Source organism: Lynx rufus, unplaced genomic scaffold (genome assembly GCF_022079265.1).
Source record: "Lynx rufus isolate CCGP_SWC_20201006 ecotype Redwood Valley unplaced genomic scaffold, mLynRuf1.p SCAF_6, whole genome shotgun sequence".
Taxonomy (NCBI): Eukaryota; Metazoa; Chordata; class Mammalia; order Carnivora; family Felidae; genus Lynx; species Lynx rufus.
Window position 1 is genome coordinate 98,717,732 of NW_025814878.1, and position 27,261 is coordinate 98,744,992.

Below are 27,261 nucleotides of genomic sequence, written 5' to 3' on the forward strand. Positions count from 1 at the left end.
ATGGTAACTAGACTTATTGTAGTGATCATTTTACAATGTATACAACTGTCAAATCACTATGTTGTACACTTGAAACCAATAAAATATTATATGTCAATTATACCTCAAAAAAAATAAAAGATTTTCAACACAGAGCCACCAAGGAGCTGTAGCTAGTTATTAATAAATTATATGCTAATGAAAAAAAACCAAAGCTCTTTGAAGGAGCCAAAAATGCTAAAATAACGATAATCCCCATTGACACTAATTGTCCCGTGATCACTCTCAGGAGTCACAATAGTTATCTTGTGATTGCTTTCAATTCTTGCATGGGTTACAAATCCTGGCTTTAAATCATCACTACACAATATTGTATCAAATTCCTTATGCATCTTATATCATAGAACAATGATTTTTTCACCCATTTATGACAGAAGAAATATATTATATTGGTATGTAAAATATCCAGGTTGTATTTATACATTTACAATAATATGGGTAATGCTGTATGTTTTCAAAGGCCTTTTATCAGAATTAATTAGAAGCCATTTACAAAATATGATATGCTTTTAAACTTGGATTATGAAGCCCATTAAGCAGATTGCAGCATTCTGAAAAAAAAAAAAAGTAATTAAACTCTAAAGAACTGGTTGTGTTACATAGCCGTGATATGCCATCTGTATCTCTGGCATACTGGACTTCATTCTAAACAAAAGGAAGTTGATTTTAACAGAACTTGTGTATTTGCCAGCATCATAGATAATAGGAGGGCCTAGGATAAAATGCTAGTATTTTAACTCCAGGATCAGTATGAGTTTTATTGTATCTCAGTATAGTGAATTGACAGATTATGCACGTGTGTGTGTGTGTGTGTGTGTGTGTGTGTGTGTGTATGTGTGTGTCTGCATGGGCATGCGTGTCTGAATTAGCCAATTTTTCACCTGTACAAAAATTAATTCATTTATTAAATATTTATTAAACACTATTATATATCAGGTACACTTAGAAATAAAATTAGATTTATATCATCTTAAAAAAAATTCCAAAGATTTCAATTGATTTCAATTTTGGAGCACAAATCCAATGGTTACTCATGAAAAAAATCCTAAAAATGGCTTGGTGCTTATGTTAAAATATACATAAATAATAATAATAATAATAATAATAATAATAAATATATGAATTGAAATTCTGGGAAAAATAGGATACAATATTTTATACAAATTATTTGTTTACAAGGAAATCTAAGTACTAAATTTATATATAAGGAAAAAAATACTTGAAAGACTAAATGTAAATGGCCTCAAAACAAACAAGTTGTTTGACTGGTGTGAACCAGGTATTTTTTTTTAATTTCTTAAACCTTTTATAACAGTGTTTTTGTGGTATAATTAAGGTACGTCTTAGTGTGTACTCAAGAAAACATCATAGCAATTAAGATAATGAGCATACACACCACCACCCCAAAATTCTCCTCAGAAAATGCAACAACAGAAGTTATAGACAGCTTCATAATGGGGACCAACTGGAATAATAACACCTCAGTGTGGTGGGTACAAATATTAATGCATAAAATGTATATATATTAGTGTATACATATATTAATGTATGTATATCAACTTATACTGCAGAAACTCTTTTTATTTTATTTTTTCTTCAGTTAACTCAGGGTGAATATGTTTTACTGGATTTTTTAAAGATTATGTAAAAGATTATTTACAGAATTCCCCTTATATCATGTTTGGCAGTGGGTGGGGGAAGGTTGAAAGCAATGGCCAATCATTATCATGTGTATAATTCTGCACAAATCATTTAACCTGTCTTTGAAAGTTTTGTTTAAAATGAGAACTGTTAGCCTTTTCTGCTTTCAACCCAGCAGGACTGATTCAGAAATAAGGTTGGCAGATTATTAAAAGAAGGTGTTAACCAAATTTAATAACGTACATTTGCTAAATTTAATAACCTAGAGTCAACTACCTTATCAAACAGAAATAAAGGAAAGAGTATATTAGCTCTGATTTTCCTGATCATTCTCAGCAGAGTGATCATATACACAGAATATTTGTAAGTCATGCATATAAATTACCAGTATTATGATCACATCTCTTCTCTGTGAGTAATAGACAATTCAAATATAATCCTGTTGTGTTTTTATATCATTTTCCTGTTGCTACTGTAACAAATTATTATAAACTTAGTGTCTCAAGACAATGCAAATTTATTATCTTACAGTTCTAGATGTCAAAAGTCCAAATGGTTCTCACTGGGCAGGCTAAATCAAGACTCAAGGAGGAAGTACCAGGGGAGAATCCATTTCCTTGCCTTTTCTTACTTCCAGAGAATGCCCACATTCTTTAGCTCATGGTCTCTTCTTTCTTCAAAGTTAGCAATGGGTGGGTCCAGTCTTTCTCATGATCCATCACTGACATTGATTCCCTCTTCCACATTTAGTACCCTTATGAGCTCACACGGATAGTCCAGGATAATCTCCTTACTTTAAAGTCAGCTGATTAGCAGTTTGGATTCCATCTGCTACCTTAATTCTCTTTTGTCATGTAATGTAACATATTCAAAGGTTCAGGGGATTAAGACATGAAATCTACCATGCTTCAAATCATAGTTCTGTTCTCCTCTGTTGGTTCCACTGACTAACATATTCAATTTTGTTCTGATCCTACAGGTCTCTTTTTGCAGAAAATGCAAATGTACTGCAGAAGTGGTTTGAAAAAAGCTTTATTATAACACATTATTCTAGGAGTTGACAATAACCTAAATTTATGTTTTCTTTTCAGGGATGACAATGAAACACTTATTGTATTTGGCTGCCACTGCTGGTTTCCTGACTATTTTGATTGTAAGAGTATGTGAGGATTATATGTTTCATAATTACTTTCCAGGAAAGGATAAGAGCTCCTCCTGTAGAACTCATTTCATTATAGACATTGTTGTGTGGATGCTATGCCCTTTACTCACCTCTGTCTCACCATAGACTCTAGCATGCAAGTACCACTCTTAATTTCGTATTGCAGGGAAAAGAACCAAAGCATATGGAGGTGAAGTCATGTGGCCAATGTCAGAATACTGGCAAGTGGCAGAGCTTGAAAGTAAACCTAACCAGTTTAGCTCCATGGGCTCATGCCAATTTCATTTACAGCCCCTCTGGATGATTAAAAAAGCTGAGAATGTAGAGCATATAGCCAATCCATGCATTTTCTATGACTAAATGGGAAAAAAAAATGTTTGGATTTTGTTTAACCCAGAAAAAGTAAGTATTTCCATATCCCAATTGAACCATTTGATTTGTGACTATAACAAGAATTAAACATATCAAAATTAAATATAAAATGAAAGGTGTGAACAGCAAGAAGAGAAGTGTGAGGAACTGTAAGCAATGGAGTCAATATATGAGGTCTGCATCCTACTACTTATTAAAGGCAGTAACTTCAATATTACAAAATAAAAACAAAACATTCAATGGTATAAGGTATAGGGCCTTAGGATTTTATGATCACCCAATAATATGTATCTCTATATAGCCTCAATGATATTTTAAAAATTACATTTTTTAACATATCCAAAATATTTTTATGATGAGCACACATATGAGTGATTTCTATGATTTCATGGGCTAGCTCGGAGAAGTCAAGATTGGAAGGCATCTAATTTTATAAATGAAAAAAATCTATATACATCAGACTATTGGGGTGCTGATTTGGGTCTTATTATTCACACCTCTTCCACAAAGAGAAACCAGGTAGACCTCTTGTCTAATACTCAATAATGCTCTAGTAAGTTGGAAGTAGAGTCTTAAAGAAGAGTTCTCCTTCCTTCTCTTTGATTATCTTCCCATTTTACTTCCACAGTATGAAGGGGGATATTCACACTTCAAAGTAAGGAAAACCTAAACATAGCCTCCATCAGAGGGAAAGAAGAAAGGCAGCAAGAACGCTACCTTTGCCTTTAAAGCATAGTCTGGGTTGGTCTAGTCTAGGTCACTAGGTCATTTAGCTCACGTTCTAGGAGACTGCCTGGCTCAGGCTGCCATGTGAAAGAAGGAATCAGTATCAAAGTTAAAAGCCCAGATCAAAAAGCAGGTAAGTAGAACCCTTTCCCATCAAGGCAAACAGAGCCTAGTCCATTTACTGACCAACAATACAAAGGAAAAATATGAAAGGGTTGAAGGCATTGATAAAACAACATGTATACATTCTATAGAAAGATAATTATTGGAATATTTGCATGTAATTTTACAGAAAATTTGCTCAGAAAACTAAGGCAAAATTTAAAAATTAAGAATTTTTTAAAGTTTATTTATTTATATTGACAGAAAGAGAGAGAGAGCAGGGAAGGGACACAGAGAGAGGGAGAGACAGAATCCCAAGCAAGTTCCATTCAGAGAGTGAGGAGCCTGACTTGGGGCTCAAACTCACAAACTGTGAGATCATGACCTGAGTCAAAATCAAGACTAGGATGCTTAATGGACTGAGCAACCCAGGTGTTCCAAGGCTTAAGAATTTTAAATGAAAAAAGAAAAATAAAATAAAACAAGTTAAGCCCCAAACACAAATTCATTACATAAAATTTAAACATTAAGCCTAGTTGAAGTAAAAAACAAACTGTTCCTCTTTGTCCAATGAAAATAAACAGTATGATATATTCCCTTTTTAGACTCCAAGTAGAGACCAAATAGACTACCAGGCTTGATTCTTATTTTAAATTCCCCTTCAATGTTAGAGTTTACTGAGATAGTAGGCATCTACTTGGACAAAAATCACTTTTTACTGAGATATAGTTTTCTGTAAGAATCTAGTAGATGTTACACAAAAAGATCTTTGTAGGAAAAGTACAGGAAATCGTGATCAGGTAATAAGGAGATCTGATCTTGTCTGAGGTAATTAGAGACTTCTCTTGGAATGAGGCGGTGGTAGACCTGAGATCTGAAGGGTTAATTGTCATCACCTAGTAGAGCAAGCCAAAAGAGGATACTAACAAAGTGACAGGCTTGGACTAATACCCTGAGGCAGAACAGAAGCTGGCACATTACAATAATTAAAAGAAAATCACTGAGACAAAAGCAGATAAAAGTAGGGGAGCATGTCTTAAGTAGAGGCTGAGAAGTCAGCAAGATCTTCATAGACCTTATAAAAGATTTAGTTTTTCTTTCTAAGAAATTGTTGAAAGACTTAACAGGAAACAGACCCATTGTGTCAGTGTTGTGAAATATTTACTCTGGTAGATTCCTGCAGAATGGATTGTGGAAGACTGGATAGAGGGGTTGAAAGGAGAGTGTAGGGGGGTTGGTATGTATTTGAAGGCTGGGAGGCCAGTAGGAGGTCAGGCTATAGCCATAGTCAGTCCAGGTGAGGAAAGAGAAATCTGAGAGGTAGGAGAAAAAATGAAGAGAATGTGTTGTCCCTTACATGGAGAGAAAGACTATTTCTATACTGAGAGCTTAGTCAGAGGAGTTAGCAGCCAATAGATCGAGTAGAATGAAGACATTACAAGAATATTGAACTTACAAATTAAGCTTGTTGTGACCTTAATAGGAGCTGTTTCAAAACAAAATATCTCAACTTCAGAACTACTGGCATTTTGTATGGAATAATTTTTTGTCAGGGGAGTCTGTCCTGAAACTTTCAGGATGTTTAGCAAAATCACTAACTTGTATCTACAAAATGGCAGAGTACTCGCCCCAACCCAGTCATGACAACCAGAAATTTCTCCAGACATTGTTTAATTCCAGGGAAAGGAAGAGAAACTTGAGACGGGGTATATTACTCCTACTATAGAACTTTTGTTTTACTGGAATAGTGGGGGAAGGGTGAATGCAGACTATATTACTGGAGGGTGGGAAATTACAAACAGCCAGTATGGGCAACATTTTCAGAAATTGTGATAGGGAAGGAAAGTATAAAGTACAGTGATTGAATGGGGAAGTGGAATAAATGCAAAGTTTTGTTTAAGTTACCAGCAACATGATTATGAGTAAATGCCAGTGGGAAGGACCAAGACAAAAGAGTGGTAGAAGATATACTGGAAAGATAATGAGTAATGTGAAATTTGGGAAAATGTGGAAGAGAATGGGGTAAATAACACTGGGGACAAAGCTTTTGAAAGAATGACTTTGTTTTTTTCATTTTTTGAGGAACTGTTATACTATTTTCCATAATGGCTCTACCATTTTACATTTCCACCAACAGTGTATCAGGATTCCATTTTCTCCACATCCTTGCAACATTTGAAATCTTGTTTTTTAACAATAGTGCACCTAATAGCTGAGGTGATATCTTATTGTGGTTTTCACCTTTATTTCCCTGATGATCAGTGAGGTTAAGTACATTTTCATATACCCCGTTGACCATTTATATGTCTTTTTTGGAAAAATGTCTGTTTAGGTCCTTTGTGTATTTTTTTAATCAGGTTATTTGTTTGTTTGTTTGTTTTTGGTTTTGTTTTTTTTTTTGCTATTGGGTTACATGAGTTTTTATATATTTTGGATATTAACCCCTTATCAGGTATATAGCTTAAAATATTTTCTCCCATTCATTAAATTGTCTTTTCATTTTGTTGATTGTTAAGGAAACAATTCTTGCTGTGCAGAAGCTTTTTAGTTTGATATAATCCCACTTGTTTATTTTTACTTTTATTGTCTGTGCTTGCCAAGACAAATGTCAAGGAACTTTATACTTATGTTTTCTTCTAGGAGTTTTCTGATTTCAGGTCTTACATTTAAGTCTTTAATCCATTTTGAGTTGATTTTTATCTATGGCATAAGGATCTAATTTCATTCTTTTGCATGTGGATATCCAGTTTTAAATTTGCCAGGAGGGTAAGTCTTAAGTTACATGTTTTACAATATACACAAAATAATAACAATAGTTATAATAAAGGGGGCAGGGAGAATCTTTGAGAGGTGATTGTTATGTATGGTCTTTTGTTTTTTTGTTTGTTTGTTTGTTTATGGTCTTGATGGTTTCACAAGTGTATACTTACCCAAACTCCTTGAATTGTATACATTAAACGTGTATAGCTTTCACATGTCAATTATACCTCAATAAAATAGTTTAAAAACAACAACAACAGCAAACAACAACAACAACAAAGTATGACCTGTTCAGTAGTACCACAAAAGGTAAGGGGGAAAGAATGAGAACAGATATAGGCAGATTGGTAGACTGGCCAAGAGAACCTAAAACAGCTATCATCAGATATTGTCTCTTTACTGAGGAAACCAGCCCATATCACAATCTGCTGAGAGAAGTAAATGTTACTGAGGTAGAGTGCACAAGTTCTACAATAACATTGTGGAAAAAGACAAAGTGAGTTAACGAGGTAAATTAATAGAATTGATGAGAAAAATTAACGAGCAATTTGAGATTAGAAATCCTGATTTGGGATGACACCAATATCTGTCATTTTGTGGGATATTTTTCTGACAATGCTCATCTGACTCCATGCAGGCAAAGAAATTTTTGGTCCCATCCAAAGTGGGGGTGTTCCTAAATAATGATGGGCAGGGAAAAGATTCGATATTTTAGCAAGAGAGTTGTTGAAATAAGAGTACATGAATAGAAAAGAAAGAAAATTCAAGAGCAGGGACATGGAGAAAATGATGAGCTAGAAGGCTAGAATATGTTGAAAAGAGTGATTGACCTTGGCAACTTGGAAGAGCAGGAACTGATGAGGCAGGGAAAAGTTTGCCCAGGGGATTTGGGAGGTATGGCACTTGGCAGTGATTATGAGATATAGACTGTGATCATCATGGTGGAGACTAAAGACACTTGGAGGAACCATCTAAGAGAGGGAGAATTCAAGGGCCTGAGATATCAGGTGGCTGGAGTCATCCATGTGAATGCGGCAGTCCTTGAGTTGACTGAAGAAATGGGTGGACAGGATGAATTTGTTTCAGGAGACCCAATTTCTGTGAATGAGAGGAAGTAATAGGGAAACTGTCATAGGAGAGTAAACGGTCAGTGATGAGAGGGTAGAGCAATATGTCATGAGTTTCAGTGGAGCAGAGTTCAGAGGAGCAAGGGAAGTTATGTCTTGGAAATGGTAAAGGGATTCTGGTGGGTTCCCCACCTTTCCTGTAGTCTAGACTAGAGCTACCTGGAGTATAAAGGAAAATAGCATCACATGAATGTGTTTTTGAAAATGATGTTCACAGGGGACAGTCTCTAGAGGGGTCCTCCGGATTTCATATTTTTGCCTTTCCCCCATACCATTTTATGTTGGCATAAAGTAAATGACAATAACTACTCTATTTGAATAAGGTATGGTGTTGGATCTCATCCATTCAGAAACTCTGCTGATAGCCCTGTGGTAGCTGAGGAATAAATAGATACTACTCAAATTATACTACCTAGATTTTGCCACTTTTTTTAGTAAAAGGCATGAGTAAATGTGATACATAACATACACACGAATGAAGCTGCTTTTTATAGCAATTAACGCTAACCTAAAATATTTTTTTAATTTTTAAAACATGTTTCTTCATTTATTTTGAGAGAGACAGTGTGTGAGTGGGGTAGCAGCAGAGAGAGAGGGAGAGAGAGGATCCCAAACAGGCTCCATGCTGTCAGCACAGAGCCAGACGTAGTCCTCGATTCCACAAACTGTGAGAGGATCATGACCCGAGCTTCAGTCAAGAGCCAGATGCTTAACGGACTAAGCCACCCAGGTTCCCCAAATGCTAACACAAAATATTAAGGTCATTTAGTTTTCTTGTTAGTTGAAGGATAAAAGGTAAACAGCTTAAAAGAACAGTCAGGAATTCTAGATTGTAGCTGATTTGCATTCTACTTTATATGTACACATACAGATGTAAACATTAATGCTTTTTTCATTTGCATTAGATAAAAATATAGACTCTGAATTGGAGATAGTAGGGGCTTTGTATTCAATAATGAAACTCTTAGATTAGACACATCCTTAAGATTGTATTCAAGTGCAAGTGGTTTATTTGGGAAACAAGGAAAACACTTACAGTAAATGGGGTGGGGAAGGAGCCAAGGAAGGGAATCAAGATATCTTCCACTGTGATTCATATTGCCTGATAAAAAGTGCTTTAACATGGCCCGAAGTACCAATCATAAACTGGGGGGGAAAAAGAATCACAGAGCATTCAGTGCATTATGCTATAGACTTATAAAATGTCAGATGACATTCAGAAACCCACAGAAATAGCATAGGAGAAATGGAAACTAATCTCCTGAGCTATCGTAAATTTTAAAATGCTGTAGATCGTGATTTATTCAATATAAACCACAAATGCATACTGCTATAGGTCTGCCAGTGATATATTATATAAGACGAATTGCACATGGAAGAAGCGACACTAATTAATAGCTTTCTGGTAACAGGCAAAACCAGCTCCAGTTCCATACAACACACTCCTCACTGAATTGGCAACTGTCCAAGAAGAAATCGTTACTGTACATAACAACCTCAGGAGAGGGGTAATTCCATCAGCCAGCAACATGCTGAAGATGGTAAGATTAATTAAATAGCAGCGACGATGATGTCAGTAGTAGTAATAGTGTTAACTGAGCTTTTACTTAACTTCTATTCACTTTCAATCTACTAAAAGTTTGGTCTTCCCAAAGAAAACTTTGACCTAGCAGCAAAAGAAACAGAGGCATGGAGAAGGTATGTAACTTTCCCCAAACCAGTGATTTTTTGTTTGGTTGGTTTTAAAGTTTATTTATTTATTTTGAGAGAGAGAGAGAGCGTGTGTGAGCAGAGCAGGGCAGAGAGAGAAGGGAGATAGAATCCCAATCAGGCTCCACACTGCCAGCATGGAGTGTGGGGCTCGAACTCACAAACCATGAGATCATGATCTGAGCCAAGATTGAGAGCCAGATGCTTAACCAACTGAGCTACCTGGATGCCCTCTCCCAAAATCACAGTTATTAAATGACAGAGCAACAATTCCAACTCAGACAGTCTAACTCCATTCATAATATACCCTGGGACAGTGCTTTATAAACTTGAGCGTGCTAAGAATTACTTGAACAACTTGGTAAAGCACAGATTCCTGGGCCCCACTGTCTGAGATCCCGATTTGGGGAAGTCTGGGGTAGAGACCACTACAAGCTCCCAGCTGAAGCTCATGCTGCCAGCCAGCATTGTCAGCATTGTGAGCTTTAAGTGAGAGAGGCGTTTCATAACTGTCTTCACTGGGGAGCAGCCCAGAGGCTAGACACTCACCTGAGAAGCAAGATGTCCAGATTCTAAGTCAGGGGGTGCTGCCAGATAAACAAATATTGACAAATCTATTTCCCAGTTCCCTTGCACCTTAAAAGATAAGACAAATGGTCTTTCCACTATAAACCTGCTGTGTGAGCAGATTAAGTGCTATAAAACAAACAAATTCAGGGCAGTCTCAGATGTACCAGGTGATTAGGCTTGTATTATCTCCCAGAAGTATCTCTCAGGTTTCTGGGCAACTTTATCCCAATTCCTTTAACCCTGGATGGACCTAAGGTACAAGAGTTAGAAATAGTGCAGGCTCTGGAGGGTGATTCTAAAGGACAGCTTTCTCATGGAAATGAAAAAGGGTGGAAAGTAAGTGAATAAAAAAATTATTTTGAAATTTATCTCTTGGTCATCTTAGAATCAAAAGTGTTATTCAAACAAAACAATAAAAATCAGTAGCTATCATAGTCAGTCTTGCATTGTGAGTGATGTAACTGACATATATATTGTGCTGACTGTTGACAGGCACTCTTTTAGAACCTTATTACATTAACTCATTTATTTATTTATTTATTTACTTATTTATTTATTTTAAGTTTATTTATTTTGTGAGAGAGAGAGGGAGAGAGAGAATCCCAGGCAGGCTCCACCTGTCAGCACTGAGCCCCACATGGGGCTCAATCTCACAAACCATGAGATCACGACCTGAGCCAAAATCAAGAGTCAGACACTTAGCCACCATGCACCCCTACATTAATTCATTTAAATCAATAATTCTGTGATGTAGATTATATTATCATCTCCATTTTGCAGATGATGGATCTGAACCTCAGAGAAATTAGCTAACATCCAAAGTAATAAGTACTGGATAAGTCAGGATTCAGATGCAAATGGTCCAACTCCAGGCACCTGCTCTTAACTATTTGCCTCCCTTAGGACAAACAGGGTTCAAACTTCTTGGTTTCCAGGAAAGCAAACACAGTTAGGAGGTACTAAAGAAAAATTTTAGAGTAAATGGAAAATATAACTTCTGATTTCAGAGACTTTTTATGAATTAAAGGTAACTACAAAGGAAATAGAGCACAATGTAAGAATAAATATATTCAAGTGCTGAAGTGTAAAGTTATGAAAGATCAAGACAATAAATTAAGTGCACCAGTAAAACTGAATCATATTTTATTTTATTTTTTTTAAAGTTTACTTATTTACTTCGAGAGAAGAGAGAGAGAGATGGGGAGGGGCAGACAGAGAAAGAGAATCCCAAGCAGACTCCATACTGCCAGTACAGAGCCCAATGCAGCGCTTGAACTCATGAGATTCGAGATCATGACCTGAGCCAAAATCTAGAGTTGGACATTTAATGGACTGAGCCACCCAGGTGCCCCAAACTGAATCATATTTTAAAGGAAATATGGGAGTTGAATTGTTCCCATAAACAATATATAGGACATGGAAAGAAAGGAATTGATAGAGTTACAGCAGGGCTGAAGAGCTGGTCATAACTGCCAGGCAGAGGTTTTCTAAAAAGAAAAGTTTTCATACGTAAGGTTAGAAGCTGATTAAATGGAATCAGGTATTAAGGACAGAATTCATAGCTTTGGTGCAATAACCATAAATAGTCACTTGTGATTTTAATCATGGATACATCACCCAAAAAAGAGTATCTTTTTTTTTTCAAGTTTATTTATTTTGAGAGAGAGAGTATGAACAGGAGAGAGGCAGAGGGAGAGGAAGAGAGAGAATTCCAAGCAGGTTCCGTGCTGTCAGCCCGACAAATGGCTTGAACCCATGAACTGTGAGATCATGACCTCAGCCAAAATCCAGAATCAGATACTTGACCAACTGAGCCACCCATGACTCCCCCCTCCAAAAGGAGTATCTTACCACCATTAATCAGAGGTAATATTCTAGAGAGATTCTGCAAAGAGGTCTGAACCACAGATAGTATGTAATGAATGTTTCAGATAGTTATACAAGATAAGCATACTCAGACGGAGATTAGCACACAGGATGTTTATTGGAGAACAATCTCCAGAATGACACCTACCTGTAGAGGTAGAGAGAGAAGCAGCATTGGGCATATAGAAAAGCTGGGTTGGACATTGTCATGACAGAGGTTTCAGCTAATTTTTCAGGAAGCTGTACAGCTAGGATGGCCCTTCTGAATTGTCCTAAGTTGGAGGGAGGTGGCCTGTCATTTACAATTCCCACATCTACCAGTTGTTGGGTACAAACTACCTCCAGGAAGTGATTTTGCTCCTGGATGAGGACAATTTTTAGAAAGGACAGGCAAGAGAGCTGTGAGTGGGCGGGACTCCTTGCAAGGAAATAAGTGCTTCTGTTTAGAAAGCAACCTGCTAGTGCATCACAACATGCACAACAAGCAACTAGTTGTAAATTATCCGGATGATTTCTAGTCCTAATCACTTGGTAACCTGGTCATAGTAGGCAAGATTATTAGTGCATGCAATGATGATATTCCCACTGCCAGGAGATCCTGGGACTTAATGGGATGTGTTGTGTCATCTCTACTCCCTCAGTTAAAATGTATCCACCAGTAAAATACAACTTTTGTTGCGTGAAACAATCAAAGCCTACAGTTAGGTGTCATACAAAACTTATTCTGAAGAGTAAGTGAATGACCTATGTCTCAGTCTATATAACAAAACAAGGCCTACAACTTTTCTTGATAATGTGTTGTGTGAAGATATTGATACAGTCTTTTAAGTGGATGTACACCCTGTGAGGATTAAAGAGTATTAGGGAGAATTTTGCCACAGAGTCCCGTAACTGGTGATATAGACTTCCTGCCTTTCAACTTACTTGGAGATACACCTGACAAAATTATGCAACTCAGCACAGTTGACACACATTAAGAGTTAAGAACATACACTCTGAAGGTATAATAAGCTGGATCCTACTTTTTTTTTGGTTCCTTATTGGTTGTGTCATCCTGAGAAATTATGCACCATCTCTGTGCCTCATTTTCCCCATTTGCAAATGGGGATAATAATAGTACTTCTCTTGTGGAGATTCTGTGAGCCAAAAGAAGGGAATATACATACAGAATTGGTAACAGATCCTGGCATGTAGTATTAGCTACTATTTTAGATGGAGATGTGTGACACTGTACATAGCCATCATTTATTTACCGAGCACATAGTATAAGATTTGTCATATCATAATTGTATTGCATGAATTATTACATTAAAACTTTAGAACAAGCTATTAGGCATTGAGGGTCACATTTTATAGAGGAAGAAACATATTCAAAGAGATTAAATAATGTTTCAGAGATAAAACTACTATCAAATAACAGAATGGAGGGGCGCCTGGGTGGCTCAGTCAGTTTTTTGTCCAACTTCAGCTCAGGTTATGATTTCACAGTTCATGGGTTCGAGCCCCATTTCAGGTTCTGAGCTGTCAGCATAGAGCCTGCTTCAGATTCTGTGTCTCCCTCTCTCTCCCTGACCCTCCCCTTCTTGCAGTCTCTCTCTCTCTCTCTCTCTCAAAAATAAATAAACTTAAAAAAAAAACAGAATGGAGTTCTAACCCTGATCTGTTTTACAGAAAGCATTTACTTAAACTCTTTCATACTTCTGAGAGAGAAATGCTACATCTGAGCATTACTACCAAATTTTGATTTTGTAAATTTAAGGGCTAAAGTAGTAAGTTGAAAGTTTCGTCTTCCTCTTCTAACCAGAACATTTAATAATATTATTTAAATTGTTAGCTTATACAATTGAAGACATTGCTAACCTTGGCTTTTTAGAAACAATAAACTAAAATATTATCATGGAAATACCAATAAGACCAAGCACTTCTACTTTACTCTTCCACTGTAGGACTGGAGTGAGGAAGCTGCACAAAATGCCAGAATGTTGTCAACACAGTGCGAATTAAGAGAGAGCAGCGCACCTAGGAGGCGAATTACAAGTAGGTATATGTCTACATGACTCACCTTGGTACTCAGAAGTCTTCGGTGATTGTTAAATAACCTGGCAAATGTAAGTTAAGTCTTTTGGTATATTATATGGGCCCCATAAATGGCAGTAGATTGTGGCCCACTACACTTTTATTATTATCAATTTTTAAACTTGGATATTTCAGAATTTCAAATTCCAGATTCTGATCATCAGAAACAAGAATCAAAACTCTCAACATTATAGAATAGTTGAGTAATACAGTGATAACTGGATGGAGAGTTGGATAGCTGGAAGTTGTCTATTCTATGTAGTTATTTCAGCTACACACAACAATGCATTAGGGATATCTTTGGCTTTGAAATACTAATACAGATGATAGGTGAGTTATATTCAAGTCTACTGGGCTGTACATGTGAACAAATTTAGGTGCTCAAAAATGAGTCCATCTCATGACATAAATGTTAGGTGGATCATTGCTTGTTTCCAGAAAAGCCATTAATACTTCCTACACCAGTAGACATTATTAACATTTTTGAGATACTTGCTTGTTACAAAATATTTCAAAGATACTAATGAAACTTCCATATTTACAGGTTATTGGGCATCTTTGCCCAATATTGTTGACCTGTGAATTAGCAATATGAGTCTCAGAGAAAGGTAGATAATTCCTGAATACCATGTTTGGTCAAGAACCCACATCACCAGTGGATGGCTAAATGAGCAAATGTTTGTTTCATGGTCCTTGCATAATGAATACCTGTGGGTAGCTGTTTGCAAGTCACAGGCCCTGTTACAACACACAGGCTGCTTGGATTGGTTTCACCCTTCTCCATCAGCTTGGAGACTGAAATGTCGAGCTGATTTCCAAGCTTGCACATCATCTCCTACTGTCGACTTCTCACCAAACCTAAGTACCACAAATTCACTCATCAGTGGGAAAGATGATTGCCAGCAGAGATACAGCTGAGTCATCTTTCTTTTTATAAGACATTGCTTAGATGATAAGAGAAACATTCGTAAAATGGAAGTGAGGAAAGTGTTCTTATATTTCCAGGTTTCATAGAGTATGACACAGACTGTTTTCTCCCTTTCAGATACTTTTTGTGGAGAAAATATGCATTTGACATCTTATGCTATCTCATGGTCAAATGTAATTGAAATCTGGTACAACGAATCTAAATATTTCAAGTATGGGGAATGGACGTCAATGGATAATGGCATAACAATTGAGCATTATACTCAGGTAACCTGCATTACTTGCAAATATACACATTGTTTAAATGACTATAAGCATGTGTGGAATATAGATGACTGAGAAAATCATTCTACCTTTTCCTGCAAACTTACACTTGACCCACTGAGTTCCTGCTATCATTTGGAACACAAGGAAGTGTGATTCCCTCAATAGCTGGCTTGGAGAAGCTGCTTAACTGCTTAGTCTCCGTTTTTATAAATTTGATTTTCTGGAAATTAACAAAATCATAAAACGTCACTTATATATTACATTTTTGATATTTGTAAAGAATGAAAATAACAGTACCTTATAATACAGAGAATCCTCTTCTTTCTAGTTTATTTTTATTGTAAAAAATTATATGTATATAGTATTATTTATATACACATATATTATGTATACATACATATATGACACATAATAATTATCTATATATGCATATATAATATATGTATATATTTTATAAAATTTGTCATTTTAGTTACTTTTAAATTATGCAGCATTAATGTTCAGTAGCATTAACTGTATTCAAATTCTTATGCAGAAATCACCGCTATATATCTTCAGAACTTTTCATCTTCCCAAACTAAAGCTCTGCACCTGTTAAACAACAACTTCCCATTTCCTCTGTGTCCAGCCTCTGGCAATCACCTTTCTACCTTCTGTATCTATGGATTTGATTACTCTAGGTACCTCATATAACTAGAATCATAAAAATTTTGTCCTTTTGTGTCTGCCTTATTTCACTTAGCATTATATTCTCATTTGACATCCATCCATGTTGTAGCATGTGTCAAAATTTTATTCCTTTTTAAGGCTGAATAATATTCCATCATATCTGTTTACCACTGGTTGTTTATCCATTCGTCCACTGATGGGTATTTAAGTTGTTTCCAATTTTGGCTGTCGAGAATAAGACTAGTATGAACATTGGAGTTCAAATATTTGTTCATATCCTGCTTTCAATTCTTTTGAGTATACACCCCTAAGTGGAGTTGCTGGATCATATGGAAATTCTATGTATAATTAATTATTTGAGGAGCTGGCATATTGTCTTCCACAATAACTGCATTATTTCACATTCCCAGCAGCAATGAAGTTTCTGGTTTTTCACATCCACACACTGTATTCGTCTGCTTGGGCTGTCATTACAAATATCACAGGCTGGATGGATTAAAAAACAGAAATTATTTTCTCATAATTCTGGAGGCTGGAAGTCTGTGAATTTCTGCAGCATAGTTTGTGAGAGCTCTCTTCCTGTCTTCTTTTCACTATATCCTTGCATGGAGTTTCCTTTCCTTTCCTCTGCTAGTGCTTGCAGAGAGAGGGGTGGAGTGGAGAGAGAGAGAGAGAAAGAGAGAAATAAAGAGAGAGTACAAGAACCAGAGCTAGCACTCTAGTGCCTCTAGTGCCTTTTCTTGTAAGGACACAAATCCTATCAGATCATGGTCCCACACTTATGACTTGTAAATTAATTCCTTAGAGATTCCATCTCTAATTAGAGCTGCTGGGTTAAATCAGGTTGTTTGGTTTCTTGTTGTTGAGTTATAAGAGTTCTTTACATATTCTAGGTATCTATCCTTAATCAGGTATAGGATTTGCAAATATTAATTCCTATTACATGGACTACCTTTTCACTCTGATAATAGTATGCTATAATGAACAAAGATTTTTAATTTTGGTAAAGTCCAATTTATCTATTTTTTTCCTTTTCTGTCTGTGCTCTTGGTGTCACATTCAAGAAATCACTGCAAAATTCAATATCATGAAGGTTTTTCTTTGTGTTTCCTTCGAAGAGTTTTTTATGATATTAACTCTTACACTTAGATATTTGATCCATTTTGAGTTAGTTTTTTATATGGTATAAGGTACTGCCCATTTGCTTGTGTGTGGATATCTAGTTTTTTCCCACCTTTTCTGTCCCCCTTGAATGGTCTTGGCACCCTTCTTGACAATCATTAGAACATACATGTGAAGATCTATATGTGGCATCTCTATTTCATTTCATAGGTTTATCTGTCTATTGTTATGCCAGTGCCACTGTTTGCAGTAAGGTTTGATATCGGCAAATATAAGACTTCCAGCTTTGTTCTGCTTTTTCAAGACTATCTGCCTATTTAAAATCATAGACTTAATCACTTATAGATAACAATGCAGAAATTCTAAGTAAAAGATCAGCAAGTAGAATTCTTATTTTAAGATTGATACCCTTGTACAAAAAGGGTATATGCTAGGAATCCAAGAATGTTATAACATTAGACTATGTATTCATATAATTTACCTTATCAACAGAGGATAAAAATAAAATGGTCACCCCGAGAGCTAAAAATCTGATAAATTTGTGACATCAATTCCTGCCTTCTATTTCTTTCAGATAAAGGTAGACTAGACCCACTATTTACATCATAAGACCTTTAGTTTCATCATACTCAGATAATAATATTTCCTCTTCCAAACACTTAAAAATTTTATTGTTCAATTCCCACTACACACCTATGATGTAGAAAATGATATTATTATATCCCACTTTAAAAACAAAAAAATTTCAAGATATAAATCAAATTGGTAAATACCATACAACCAGAAAGTGGTAGAGATAGAATTTGAACTTGAGTCATTTTGCTTCAAAGGCCAATTCATAACTCTACACTATGCCTTTTCCCTGATGATTAAGTAAATTTCCTCCTATGCTTTGATTTTTTTTTAATCTTTGTTTATTTTTGAGAGAGGGAGAGAGAGACAGAGCATGAGCAGGAGAGGGGCAGAGAGAGAGACACACACACATACACAGAATCTGAAGCAGGCTCCAGGCTCTGGGCTGTCAGCACAGAGCTCAACACGGGGCTCAAACCCACGAACTGTGAGATCATGACCTGAGCTGAAGTCAGACGCTCAACCAACTGAGCCACCCAGACACCTCTGATTTTTTACATAACCACCAAACAGTCTTCATCATGTTATCTGATTGTCCACATAGATTTGATAAGGGAATGAGCCAGGATTAGGGATGGTCACTAAGTGCGCATATGCATGTTTGTTGTCCAGACACATGGAAATCTTGCTATTTCTATGAATTCCTAATAAGTCATGCTCAAAGAATACTGGAAGCAAACGTGTTTATTTTAAGCCATGGGTAACAATATTCGTATTTTAATCATTTAGCAAAACATCAAATTATTAATTAAAAACATCTCTTTGTCTTTACAGGTAGTTTGGGCCACTTCTTACCTCATTGGGTGTGGAATCTCATCATGCCCCAAAAGAATGTCAACTCAGTATCTCTATGTTTGTCACTATTGTCATGAGTATGTATTATACAGCTTTGTTTCACATAGCTGTTAGAAATATATCCTCCTTACATAATCCAGTTTCTCAAACATTACAAAAGAAAACACAAATAAATATTTCACTTCAGTTAAGCAGAACTTTAGGGATAAAATGTCATTTAGCCAATACCTAAAATATCACACATGTATTTTTATTTATATCATATTCATTTTAAAGTTTGTTTATTTATTTTGAGTGAGAGAGAGAATGTGCACAAGTTGGGGAGGGACCAAAGTCATGGGAGAGAGAGAGAATCCCAAAAAGACTGCACTGTCAGGCAGAGACTGATGGGGGGGTTCAAACTCACGAACTATAAGATCATGACCTAAGCTGAAATCAAGAGTCAGATGCTTAACCGACTGAGTCACCCAGATGCCCCTATATCATATTTTTTAAATGAATTTATATCTCATTAGTAGAATGTCCAAAATCAAAGCTATTACCAGTAGCCTTGTTACGTGTTATTGATTAGCATAAGCAAAGAAACAATATTTACTTAAGCAATTCAAGAGTATATTTAGAATGCAAGGGCAGAAATATAGTGGAATATCAAGAGTAAACAAACAAAAATTGAAGTGTTCTCATGGTTAGCTTTTTAGTCTCTCAGTGTATGTCTTTTCTTTAGAAATTAAATTTCCATGTTATCATGGTATGAGTACAATTCCCACAAGAGATAATATGATTGCTTCAGTGAAGAATAAGTGGACTCCTTTGCCCTCTCAACTGTGGTATAGAGTAAAATCAGTTTCAGACAATGATTGCAGAATCCCATAAGGGCACACTGTATGGCTCCAGTGGTAATTATGAAAAATTAGAGACTGTTCAGAACAGGATATATTCCCCCAATAGTTTACCACAAATATCTGTTTACATGATGTTTAACTGTTATCCCTCATTTTTGTTGCAAAATAAAAGATGTTCAATATAAATCAGCAAAAACTATTTATCTGGTAATATGCTACCATATTCATACTTCAAATGAGGTCTCCAATATCAGTATAGATTCAATAGATATATTCATATAATAGCTCTATATGAGTTATTTTGTGGTCTTATCATTTCTTGATTTCAGTAGTTAATATTTGTTATGATTTTATCTATGTAATTAGTATTGAAGGCAGTAAGATCTCTTTGCATCTACAACACATAAATTGTACTAAATCTTTGCTGGGGCTGGTGGTCTCTAGTGAATTTCTGACAATACACAAAAGTAAAACATACAGAGATGTGGTAGGATAATTTTCTATGGCAAAGATTAGCCCAACTGTCTGACAAAAATCCCTTCTTAAATTAAGTAATAATATTCTTTTATAAAGTGAAATTTAGGGGTGCTTAGAGGACTCAGTTGGTAGAGCATGAGACTCTTGATCTCAGGGTCATGAGTTCAAGTACCACATTGGGAATAAAGCTTAGTTAAAAAAAAAAGTAGGAGGAAATAAAGTGAAATTCTAACAATTCAGATATCAAAGGGGGAAATTATCAAATAGAATGCTGAGCATTTATTTTATTTTCCAAGCATATTAAGAATTGGCTATCATCCACATTGTTTTGTTTTTTGTTGTTTTTTTTTTTTTTAGATGTCTGCAGGTAAGACTGTCTTCTCTGAATTTCATATTAGCTTAGAACTAGAGACTCTCTCTACTCTCTCTCCCCCAACTCTGTCACTTTAGATTTAGCCATACTGAGGGACTTTCATCTTTTACAATGCCCCCTGTGTTTCTACACAAGCAGCAACATGTATCAAGTTTTTCATGACATCGTGCAAGATGAAGTTAGAACATCTCCAATTAGACTCAAAATTTTCTTAACATCCTCTTTTACATGACTATTCACCAAGTCCTTATGAGTATAAATAAAGAAAAATGACCTATTATAAGTAATTCTAAAGCTCTCCTGCTTGGTAAGATTTGACTGTTCATAGGCCCCAATCCTGTTAGAACTTGACTGTCCAAATAGGTGTAAATTGTCTGAAAACATTCTTGGGACCCCACAGTTACCTGTTATACATTCAAAAAGATAAATTGTCATCATTGTAAATCTAGAAATCTTAAACCAATCTTAAATACTATAATCATTATCTAGAAGTGGTTTTCAAAAACTGTTTTCAAAGTTTATTATAAAAAGTAAGTAAACTTTTATATGCATTGTTCAAACATCAATTTTATTACATCAATTTTTTCTTTATTCTGTTTTTAAGGGGCAATGATCTTGCCAAAAGGAATGAACCTTATAATGTGGGAAATCCATGTGAAGACTGTCCAAATGACTGTGAAAATAAACTTTGTAGTAAGTTTTACATTCAGTTTGCTTAATGTAGACTGTTGACCCAGGAGCCATGTGTCCCTAAAATTAAGCATTTGACAATATTGCACTTTTCTATAACTTTTATCTGAACCATCTCACAGGAAAGATCAATATTGCCAAAGATCACTCTCCCAGAGTGACCAAGAAGATGATTGATTAAATCTATTGGAATGGAAATTAGAATGTCTAGGCCGAAACTCAAGTTCCCACCCTAAAGTTAATGACCCTAATAGGGGAAACCTGGATAAGATGTAAATAGAAGCATAAATTTTTCTGTGCTCTATAAAAAAGTTTCTGGGTTCTCTCATTGCAGCCTTGGAATTAGACATACTCTTTCAGGATACCAGTGTTCTCAGCTTTCTTGCTACTCCATAACTCCCCTACCTGCCTGACCACTTATTAGGGCAGGTAATTTCTTACTGAGTGATCTTTATTCTTCTATGTTCCTACTGACACATCAGAACATATTAGACGATAGTCACACTGTCCCCTTACAATACTTCCTTTTCTTTCTTTTTTTTTTTAATTTTTAATGTTTATTTATTTATTTTTTTAGAAAGAGAGAGAGAGATGGAGCATGAACAGGGAGAGGGGCAGAGACAGGGAGACACAGAATCTGAAGCAGTCTCCAGGCTCTAGCTGTCACCACAGAGCCAAATGCAGGGCTCGAACTTGTGAACCACAAGATCATGACCTGAGCCGAAGTTGGCCACTTAACCACCTGAGCCACCCAGGTGCCCCTACTTCCTTTTAATTCTTAAATAAACCTTACCTACAACGTGGTATTCACTAAATGGCATCCAATTAGATAGCAAAAGTTCCTTTAGATGGCAAAGTTACTTTTTCTAGAGCCTTCTGAAAACAAATTCCTTAATCCCTGAGGATAATGTTGATAAGAAAATTTTCAATAAGTTCATAGAGAAATAACTAACCCAGAAAAAAAAAAATCTTTTAACTTCAGACTTGGAAAGCCAGAAGACTTATTTTCCTACACCTGACCAAGTCATTCTGTTTACTTTTATTAATTTTTTTAAAGTTAATTTATTTATTTTGAGAGAAAGAGAGAGTGTGTGAGCAGGGGAGGGACAGAGAGAAGGTGAGAGAGAGAATCCCAATCAGGCTCTGCACTGTCAGCACAGAGCCTGACATAGGGCTAAAACTCATAAACCATGAGATCATGACCTGAGCAGAAACCAAGAGTCAGACGCTTAACCAACTGAGCCACATAGGTGCCCCTATTTACTTTTAAAGTAAGGAAAATGGATTCTTTTTATCTTTCTCAAATTCTCTCTCTCTCTTGATAGATAGATGATAGATAGATAGATAGATAGATAGATATTCTCTTTCTCGTTTTCCTTTATTCTTTCTTTTTCTTCCTTTTGTCTCACTTTCAACTTCACTTTTTACACCACATTTCTGGAAAGAAATGTTGTTTGAGAAAGAAAATATCTACTAATTATCTATGTTTGGTGAATGGGGTACATTTTCTTAATCCAAAATGTAAAAGCAATGTCTATAGTGGAAAAAAAAAATGTCTGAGAAGTAAAATGAGAGTAGGAAAGAGAAAGTATTCCTTAAGAAGGTTAAATCTATGACATAGAAGATGCATATCTTAAACCCTTTGATCACCTACAGATGCATGAGAAGATATGAAATATTGAAGAAAGATAGATATCTAAAATTGGCCACCCTGGAATGAAAACAAGCCTAAAAATATAAAGACCTGGATATGTAGGTATAATCAACTTAGTGTAATTCAAATAAATTTTATAAAAGCAAAATTCATGCTTATAAAATAGGGAAGTTATATAAATTAATATAGTGTATATAACAGTAGTAAAAGCAGTTAGTTCTAAGAGGGAAATTCATAACAATAAATACCTCTATTAACAACAGCTAAAAAAGAGCTCAAAACAACTTTACTTTATTCCTCAATTACAGAAAGAACAAACTAAGCTCAAAGTTAGCAGAAGGAAGAAAATAACAAAAATCAGAGTAGTAATAAATAAAATAGAGACTAAAAAGACAATGGAAAAGATCAATGAAAGAGCTGTTTTGTTAAAGATAACCCAGAAAAATCTTTAGCTGTAGTCACACAGAAGAAGAAGAAGAAGAAGAAGAAGAAGAAGAAGAAGAAGAAGAAGGAGGAGGAAGGGGAGGAGGCGGAAGGGGAGGAGGGGGAGGAGGGGGAGGAGGAAGAAGGAAAAGAAGAAAATAGAGGACTCAATTAAAAATAGAAATTAAAGAAGAGACATTATAACTGAGACATTATAAATTAAAGAAGAGACATTATAAATTAGAGACATTATAAAGAAGTGACATATACCACACAAACCAAAAAGAACATAAGAATGCTATGCACAACTGTATGGCAACAAATTAAACAACTAATTTGAAGAAATGGATAAATTCCTAGAAACATACAACTTACAAAGACTAAATTATGAATAAATAAACATGACCCCACCAAGACTGAATGACAGAATAATTATATTCTGTGAATATAATTATGTTCTATGAATAAGTAGAAACTGTGAACAAAGTACTAGGAAGTAGATTGAATCAATAATAAAAAACCTCCCAACTTAGAAAAGCTAGAGACCAGATGTCTTTACCAGTGAATTCTACCAAACATTTAAATAACTAATACCAATACTTCTAAAACTGTTCCAAACTCATTTTATGAGGCTACCATTACCATGATACTAATATCAGGTGAGAACACTGCAGTAAAAAAAAAATTACAGTCCAATATATCTGATGAACATAGATGCAAAAAGAGCAACAAACTTTAGCAAAACAATTGCAACATACACTGAAAATATCATACACCACAATCAAGTGGAGTTTATTCTATGGATACAAGAATGGCTCACCATCCACAAATCAGACAATGTGATATACCACACCAAAATATGAAAAATAAAAATCATATAGCCATCTCAATAGATGCAAAAAAAGCATTTGACAAAATTTGACATTCTTTCATGATAAAAACTCTCAAACTGGGTATACAGGGAACTTACCTCGACATTATAAAGGCCAGATGTGACAAGCCCACAAAAAGTATTATATTCAGTGGTGAAAAGTTTTTCCTCTAAGACCATGAATAAGAGAAGAATGAATACTCTTACCACTTTAACTCAACATAGTACTGGAAGTCCTAATCAGAGTAATTTGGCAAGAAAAGAAATACAAATAATTAAAATCAGAAAGCAGAAGTTAAACAGTCTCTATTTGATGACATGACAGTATGTATAGAAAACCAGAAAGACTCCACCAGAAAACTGTTGAAATTAGTAAGTGAATTCATTAAAATTGCAGAATACAAAATCAATATACAAAAATCCATTATTTTAAGTACACTACCAACAAACTATCAGAAAAAGAAATTTAAAAAAACAATTGCATCAAAAAGAAAAAAACACCCAAGAATAAATTTAATCAAGGAGATGAAAGATCTATATATCAAAAATTTTAAGACATTGATGAAATATACTGAAAAAGGTAGAAATAAATAGAAATATATTCCATGTTCATGGATTAGAAGAATTAATATATTTTTTAAATTTCCATACGACCCAAAGCTACCTATAGATTCAGTGCAATTCTTATCAAAATCCCAATGGTATTTTTTTAAGTTTATTTATTTATTTTGAGAGAGAGAGAGAGAATGAGTGAGAAAGAGAGAGAGAGAGCGTGCATAGGGGTGGGGCAGAGAGAGAGGGAGAGAGAGAGAATCCCAGGCAGGGTCCTCAACACTGTCAGCACAGAGCTGAATGTGGGGCTCAAACCCACGAACTGTGAGATCATGACCTGAGCCAAAATGTGTTGCTTAACTGACTGAGCCACCCAGGTGCCCCTTCAATGGTATTTTTCATAGAATTAGAATAAATAATCCTAAAACTTATATGAAACCACAAAAGACTCCAACTAGCCAAAGCAATCTTGAGACAAAAGAATAAAGCTATTGGTATCAAACTCCCTGGTTTCAAACTATATTACAAAGCTACATATAGTAATCGAAACAGCGTGGTATTAGTATAAAAACTGACACATAGATCAATGCAACAGAATGGAGAGCCCAGGAATAATCCAACTCATACATGGTTGATTAATTTACAACAAAAAAGCCAAATACATGCAAAGAGAACAGACAATCTCTTCCATAAATGGTGTTGGGAAAACTAGGCAGTCATAGGCAAAAGAATGGAACAGGACCCATATATTACACTGAACACAAAAATCAACTCAAAATGGATTAAAGATTTGAATATTAAACCTGAAACCATAAAACTCCTAGAAGAAAACATGGGGGCAAACTCCTCAACATCAATCTTGGTGATGATTGTTCGTATTTGACACTGAAAGCAAAAATAACAAAAGCAAAAATAAACAAGTGGGACTGCATCCAACTAAAAAGCTTCTGCAAAACAAGGAAATGCATTAACAAAATGAAAAGACAACCTATTGAATGGGGGAAAAACTTGCAAATCATATGTCTGATAAGAAGTTAATCTCCAAAATATATAAAGAAATTAGAAAGCTAAATTAAAAAATCCAATTAAAACATTGGCAGAGGAACTAAATTGACATTTTTCCAAAGATGTCCATATGGCCAACAGGTACATGAAAAAGTATTTAACATCACATCATTTCCCCAGGGAAATGCAGGGATATAATGCATACCTGTTAGAATGGCTCTCATAAAAAAGACAAGAGATAATAAATGTTGGCAAGGGTGTGGCAAATAACAAACCGTTCTGCGAAGTTAAAGGGAATGTAAATGGGTGTAGTCACTATGGCAAATGGTATGGAGGCTCCTCAAAATATTAAAAAGTATAATTAACATATGATCTAGCAATTCTACTTCTGGATATTTATCTAAAAGAAACCAAAAACATTAACTCAAGAATGTTCTTGAGTTCTATGTTCTTTGAAGCATTACCTATAATAGCTAAGGCATGGAAACAACCTAAGTGTCCATTGACAGATGAATGGATAGAGAAAATATGGTGTGTGTGTGTGTATATACATATATATATATACACACATATATCTGTATATATGTGTACATATATATACATATATATGTATATATGTGTACATATGTATATATGTATGTGTATGTATGTATATATATATTCTCTGTATATAGTGTAGTATATACTATGTATAGTATACTGTGCATCTCTGTGTGTGTGTATGTGTGTGTGTATACACTATGTATACTGTTCAGCTATAAAACAAATGGAAGTCTTATCATTTACAGCAACAGGGATGGATCTTGAAGGCATATTCTAAGTGAATAAGTCAGATATAGAAAGACAAATACCATATGATCTCACTTACATGTGGAATCTAAAAAACCAAACACACAGATACACACAGAGAAAAGATTGATGATTTCCAGAGGCCTTGGACATGCAGGGTGTGGATAATTTCATTTATGTGTTTGAGAAGTTTATCTGTTTCTTCAGTGATGGTGAATGTTTGAGATAATACGGTGTAAACATGCTTTGTCCTTCCAGCTAACCCCTGCCTCTACTATGATGAATACAATAACTGTAAGACACAAAAACGTAGTTTTGGATGCAGCCGCCAGTGGGTTCAACAGTTCTGCAAAGCTAGTTGTCTGTGTGACACGGAGATAAAATAATATATTTGCAACTATAATGTGCTGTTAGAAAATGTCTGCTGGATTACACCTTCTACCTTACTTTGCTTCTGTAGCTTTTGCTGAGTTTCATTTGGTTTTAATTACATGTGAGATCCTAATTTTTACTGAGCACATACAGGCATCAGTAGATTTACATCAATGCCACCCACTCCTGTCCTGATCCAACACTGGTTTAAAGTTCCTTACTACAGAAGTGAAGCGTCCAGCCCAACACCTGCCCCACGTTTAAATCATGTGACCTGTAGTTCTCAGGTTGACAAAATTCAACTCATGGTATAACTGGCCCCTTGACAATAACTTCGTATTTTTGCTATTAACTCTTTCCCCTGCTACCTCCTCGATGTTTGTCTTTCCTGCCCAACTAACATGCACTGTAATTCTTTATATCTTAACTTTACTTCTATTTTAAATTGATGATTAAAATAATTCACAAAGCAATCGAAGAGTCCAGTCTTATTACTTACAAGGCAAATTGCTTAATTGGAAGTGATTTAAATGTCTTATTGTTTGATATCTACATTTGTAAAGCAGGGGTGGAATTGTTTTCCTTAATTTAACAAAATATATATTCAGCACTGATTATATACAAAATATAATACATCTATAGAGGATAT

General features: G+C 35.3%; 1 protein-coding gene across 1 annotated transcript; it reads left to right on the forward strand.

The window, feature by feature from the left end:
• The first annotated feature begins 2,773 nt into the window (after positions 1–2,773).
• On the forward strand, positions 2,774–26,626 carry CRISP1 (cysteine rich secretory protein 1). The gene is made up of 7 exons (XM_047101615.1): positions 2,774–2,839; positions 9,342–9,470; positions 14,022–14,112; positions 15,197–15,345; positions 18,544–18,641; positions 20,861–20,949; positions 26,499–26,626. Exons 1-7 carry the CDS (start codon positions 2,774–2,776, stop codon positions 26,624–26,626), a joined length of 750 nt encoding a protein of 249 aa, XP_046957571.1.
• Positions 26,627–27,261: the final 635 nt, after the last annotated feature.

What these genes read in the sequence shown, in the direction of transcription:
- CRISP1 (XM_047101615.1), top strand. Translation starts at nt 2,774, where the DNA reads ATGACAATGAAACACTTATTGTATTTGGCTGCCACTGCTGGTTTCCTG. An exon ending in GTTTGTCACTATTGTCATGA is followed by an intron (nt 18,642 to 20,860) that starts GTATGTATTATA and finishes TCTGTTTTTAAG; the next exon opens with GGGCAATGATCTTGCCAAAA. An exon ending in CTGTGAAAATAAACTTTGTA is followed by an intron (nt 20,950 to 26,498) that starts GTAAGTTTTACA and finishes TTGTCCTTCCAG; the next exon opens with CTAACCCCTGCCTCTACTAT.